Consider the following 6,107-nt stretch of genomic DNA (forward strand, 5'->3'; position numbering starts at 1 on the left):
TCTGCATTCACTGAAAACAGGTTAAAAACAACCAAACACAGAGAGGGGACCTTTATGGTCTCCATATGGAACAGATTCTTCTCAGATCCTAAATGGAGTATTCAGCTGTTGCTGTTGCAGTCTCTGACATCTCTTAATCTACTGGCCCTAATCTAACCTTTAGTGCTGAGCTAACCACTAAATTGTGTGTGTTATCTCTGTCCCACATCTCTGTCAAAACAATTCTCTGGTTCTGATACACACTGCAGGGCCCTTTTAGCTGAATCCACAAATACATACAGAAAACATTGTTTTACACACACGCACACGCACACGCACACACACACACACACACACACACACACACACACACTGCATTTGTGTCGGAAGTGAAGAAGCACAGGGATGTGTACTGTCTGACAGGTTGTTTCCAATGAGCCTGTTGACACCTGATGCATTCATAAATAGCTCCTCCAAGTAGCTTCTACAATAACGTTTGTATCCTTTGGTTGTTCTCCGTCTCACTTGGACGCCTGTTTGAATCAAGGGCTGATAAACGACTCAGTGTAAACCACGCCATCTAAACAAGGGTCTTGTTCTCCTGGTTCCCCCCCAGGGTTCCGGTTACCCTGAAGACTACGATATCGGCGAGACCCCCTGCAGCAAGGGCTGGGTCCGGGACTTCAGCCGCCGCTACGAGCCCACGCTGTACCTGCTCATCTTCATCCTGGGCACGGTGGGGAACCTGCTGGTGGTGCTACTCTACACGGTGATCCGCAACCGTCTGAAGACCATGACGGACGTGTACCTGCTGAACCTGGCCGTGGCCGACCTGCTGTTCCTCGCCACGCTGCCCTTCTGGGCGGTGAACGCCACGCAGGGCTGGGCGTTCGGCAGCCACGCCGCCGGGCTCTGCAAGGCCGTGGTGGTCGTCTACAAGCTCAACTTCTTCAGCAGCATGCTGTTGCTCGCCTGCATCAGCGTGGACCGCTACGTGGCCATCGTGCAGGTGACCCGGGCCCACAACCTGTGCCGGGAGCGGAGGATGCTGTACAGCAGGGTGGCCTGTCTGGCCGTGTGGCTGATGTCCTCCCTGCTGGCCGTTCCCGACATGCTGTTCGCCAAGGTACCGGTCCGTTCTGTACCGGAGCTCGTCAGGCTCCACCCTTACCATTGAGCAGCGTTATTAAAGCAGCTGTAGTCATGACTTTAGAGCTATGGTTTGAGCTGCAACATGCGGAGTGCACACACAAAACAGTATGGTTTGAGAAAAATTTTAGACATAGTGTCTAGATAGATTTAAAATCAAACCTGGGTAGTAGCCTGGCCACGGTAGAAACGTTTAGTTAAAATCGTCTTCTGAAATCTTGTGACTCTCGAGTTTCTCTCCAAGTCTGGACGAATATCTCTGCAACAAAACAGGAAACCATGTGTAAGTCCCCCCCTCACACGTACCTCACCTTGTTCACACGGCTCCTGCACCGTTTCCGGTGCAGTAGTCGTGTGCAGCCGTCTGAGTCTCCCCCCCAGAGTGCTGCTGTAGCGTTGTCTAACCTCCGGAGCCCAGGTGAGGCTAAGGTTAGGATACCCTAACCCCACTGTCAGATTTGGGACGGGAAAGTAACTTCCCGGGTATTAACTGGGATACTAAAAGAGATGTATACTAGGATATGAACTAAGATATTAACTAGGATAAATACCATGATATTGACTAGAATATTAACTAGGATAAATACCATGATATTAACTAGAATATTAACTAGGATAAATACCATGATATTAACTAGAATATTAACTAGGATATATACCATGATATTAACTAGAATATTAACTAGGATATATACTAGGATATGAACTAAGATATTAACTAGAATATATACTAGGATATCAAGGCCATTAACCAGGATATTAACAAGGCTGTCAACCAGGCTATCAACCAGGATATTAACCAGGCTATTAACCTGTATATTAACCATGATATTAACCCACTTTTCACCAGGATGTTAACTAGCATATTAATCATGATATCAACCAGGCCATTAACCAGGCCATTAACAAGGCTTTTAACCAGGATGTTATTCTGTGACTCATGTTTCAGGTGAGGAACACCCCGGGCGGTGAGACCGTCTGTGATCCGCTGCCCAGGATGGAGACCCAGACCAAGGTGCTGGTTCTGTCTCTGCAGGTCTGCGTGGGCTTCGTGCTGCCGCTGGTGGTCATGACCGCCTGCTACTCCTTCATCCTGCGCTCGCTGCTGCAGGCGCGCAGCTTCCACAAGCACAAGGCGCTGCGCGTCATCCTGGCCGTGGTGGTGGTGTTTGTCCTCTCCCAGCTGCCGTACAATGGCCACCTGATCACGCAGGCGTCGCAGTTCGCCAACAGCAGCATCACCGACTGCGGCGTGGCGACGCGCGTGGACGTGTTCGGCCAGGTGGCCAAGGGCCTGGCGTACACGCACGCCTGCGTCAACCCCTTCCTCTACGTGTTCGTGGGCGTGCGCTTCCGCAGGGACCTGGTCAGGGTGATGAAGTCGTGCGTGGGGCGACTGGGCGCAGGGCAAGGGAAGATGGCGTCCGTTGCCAAGCGACCGTCTGTGATGTCCGACACAGAGACCACCGCCGCCCTCTCCTTGTAGAGACCCCCCCCACCCACCCATCTCCTTTATGAGACCTCCCCTCTCCTTGTAGAGACCCCCCCCCCCATGGCTCTCCTTGTAGAGACCCCCCCATGGCTCTCCTTGTAGATACACCCCTCTTCTTGTAGATGCACCCCTCTTCTTGTAGATGCACCCCTCTTCTTGTAGATGCACCCCTCTTCTTGTAGATGCACCCCTCTTCCTAACCCTAACCCCAACCATAAATAATGTGTTTTTTTCTTTTGAGTATAAATAAAAGTTATGAAATCTTTTCCATTTTATTCTGTCAACTTGTAACTTGTATATTTAAATGGTTTATGATTTTTACAATTAGATAGAAAGACAGAACAAGCATAGTAAACAGGAAGTGGTCCAGAGCAGAAGCATGGCATGAATGAACTCTTGAGCAGGGGGAGCGTGAGAAGGTGCAGGAGAAGCACACAGGTCTGCGCTGGTGTAACGAACATCTTGCGGTCGGAGACCCACATTCCGGAGAATGTGGTGAAAGCGAGGTTGTCTGCGATACTTCGGGTCTGCTTATCTATCTGTTTGTCTGTCAGTTAACACTGGCACACATTTGATTACAGACAGTGTGGTTGATGGTTCCCTGCAGTGGCCGAACGGAAAATGACTCGGCAGTTTCACCTTGACGTGTCGCCGAGTGGCAAGACGAGACAGACACTGTTTGTGTGTGAGAAAGAGAGAGAGAGAGAAAGAGAGAGAGAGAGAGAGTCAGCAAGAGAAAGAGACTGAAAAAGCATGTATCTGATTTCACTATAAAACACACGCACCTTCCAGGGTGGCAACGCAGGAAGCATACACAGCTGGTCTTTCATCTTTCTGTATTCACCGGAAATTGGCTCTGCTAAAGTTCTGCAGTCATACTAATTACATGGAAACAATGCACCACTCCTCTGTTCCCAGCTTTCCTGCACATGACTCTGAATCTGACCTGCATAGTTGACCTCAAAGTCCCTTGAATGCTTTGATTGTTTGAACCTCTCTGGGACGCATACATATAAACGGTGAATAAGGGTGGACGGCTGGGTGCCCAGAGGTTAAAGGCTTTGAACCATATACCGTATGGCCAGACCTAGAGATGCTAGATTTCCGTGACTTTAGCATTAGCTGGTGTCAACGCATCAAGTTTTATTTCTGACCAAAACCCACTCGGACCGTCTGAGACTGAGCTTGGTGTGGCGCTGTCGTTCTGCTTGTTTGTTTGTTGCTCCACAACAAGAAGAGGAGGCGCTGGGTTCGAAATGTTAACAACGCATTAACATTTCAAACCCAGCGGAGGCTCTGCAGATATGTTTCTCCAGAGCAGGCTCAGAGAGATGTGTATATGTGGGAGCCGTTTGAGTTCCAGACGAGCTGCGTGGATGGTGCATCTCTTCTGGTGCCAGGGGTTGAAAACATCTCTTCTGGTGCCAGGGGGTGTTTGAGACCAAAAACATGTTTGAGGGAAATATGTTAATGCTATTTAAATATGTTGTTTTTAAATGAACCGTGTGGCTGGTTACTGGAGACCTTGTTTTTTGTGTGTGTGTGTGAGTGTGTGAGTATTTGAGTGCAAGTGAGACTGCATGTCAGCGGGTGTGTGTGTGTGTGTGTGTGTGTGTGAGAGTGTTTGTACTTGTAATTGTATGTTGCTTAAATGCAAATAAATGCAATAAATGTTAATGTAAATGTTTGTGTGTGCTCCTATCGAAATGTTTATTGTGTTCTCTTGTCTCTTATATCTAAAGAATATCAAATTGGCCCAAACTTGCTGAGCTCTCCTTGGAACTCAACATCACAAAAACAAAGGAGCTATGCTGTGGGGGTCGAGACAAGGCATCACCTCTGTTCCAGCCAGTTAGCATCCAGGGTCAGCTAGTTGAACACAGTACAGGTTTTTAGGTACCTGGGCATAGAAATGAACACTTCCCTGTCCTTCTCACAACACACAGACACAACATACAAAAAAGCACAACAACGTCTCCACCTGCTCAGGAAACTCAGAACATTTCAGTGGACATTTTAACTTTGGTTTACCGCTCCCTCATTGAATCAGTTCTCACTTTCAATATCTCTTCCTGGTACAAACAACACCATCAAACACAAAACAAAACTCACACGCATAGTGAATCAGGCTGCCAAAATAACTGGCTCCCCCCAACCCCCTCTATCTGAGCTGTACAGCCGTGCAGTGATCAGGAAAGCCAACCTGATCACTGAGGACCCCTCTCACCCCCTCCATCACTCCTTCCAGCTGCTACCATCAGGCAGGCGTTTTAATGTACCACTGGCCCGTAAAAACACCTACAAAAAATGCTTCATCCCTTCTGCAATAGCCCTACTGAACAGCACAAAATGAACAACAAAGTTAGCTGTTACCTAAACACCCATGTCTTGTTTTTATGTTTGTGTGACTGTTTATTTGTGACTGGAGCCATGTCAAAGGAAAATTTCTGTAACCCTCGGGTAACAGACAATAAAGTCTTATCTATCTATCTATTGATATTGGAAAGATAAGATAGTTATGTAACCGGAATCTCATATCTGAAAGACCTGCGGGTGCTCAGGGCAGATTAATTAGAAGAAACAAATAGCGTGTACGTGAGAAAGCTGAGGTGGCGCTCGACTGCAGACGAGACCACAGAGCCCTTACTTTCCATCCTACCTGCTCTCACGACAGGAAGCTCTCACCTCTGTTCAACAACAACAACAGCTTGCCTCACTCACCAGCCGTGCCTCCCTGCGAGCATCTAACCCCTGCAGTCACGTTACATTACAAATGTGGACCGCTAACTCTGGTTGCTACTCCAATCAGTTAGAACATCACAGATAAATGATGGTAGCTTGGCGTCAGATCAATCAATATGGCACAGAAAAACTGACGAACAATGTTTTATAGAGAAAACCGATATCAACAATGTCTTAATAAATAATAAAAACTTGGACCAGTTTTCAAGGATAAATCCATTAATCATCCATTCTACAAGTAAAGGCCCTGACACACCAACCAGATAATCGGTCGTCGGACAGTCTGGCGAGCTCGGTGACCTGAGTCTGTTCGGTGTGTTCTGTGCGATCGGCCGTCGTCAATGCCGTCTGTGATCTTTTCAAGCCGTCGGTTCTTTTCGATTGCCGATTACACATGTTGAATAGGCCAGGAACAAATCATGCCTTTTCGATCAACAGTCGGAATGGTGTGTCAGGGCTATGAAATATGTGTCTGCTTCTTGCCTCTAAAGGCAAATAATAAGGAACCTCTGGGCTCCTGGGCTTTTACCGTTTCAACAATAGAGAGCCAAGCTCAGACAGCGCAGAAAGATGCTTCAATTGTATCACGTAACGTTCATAAAGTCAACGGGAGCATCTTCAGGCCACTAGAAACGAAACAACGCCTGATGTGAGTAACCTGTTCAACCACCAGATGGCGGTAGTGTCCAGGCAGAGCCAACTGCTGCGCCGCTCGATACGTAACTCTATAAAGTTGAGGTCGAAA

General features: G+C 47.8%; 1 protein-coding gene across 1 annotated transcript; it reads left to right on the forward strand.

Annotated features, from left to right (window-relative positions):
• Positions 1 to 538: 538 nt before the first annotated feature.
• Positions 539 to 2,614, forward strand: ccr9b (chemokine (C-C motif) receptor 9b; the record flags this gene model as incomplete). Its single annotated transcript, XM_084475199.1, has 2 exons — positions 539 to 1,105; positions 2,078 to 2,614. Coding segments are annotated over 2 exons (1,104 nt in total), but the record flags the coding sequence as incomplete, so codon positions are not given.
• Positions 2,615 to 6,107: the final 3,493 nt, after the last annotated feature.

Source organism: Micromesistius poutassou, assembly GCF_964030765.1.
Source record: "Micromesistius poutassou genome assembly, chromosome: 11".
Classification (NCBI taxonomy): domain Eukaryota; kingdom Metazoa; phylum Chordata; class Actinopteri; order Gadiformes; family Gadidae; genus Micromesistius; species Micromesistius poutassou.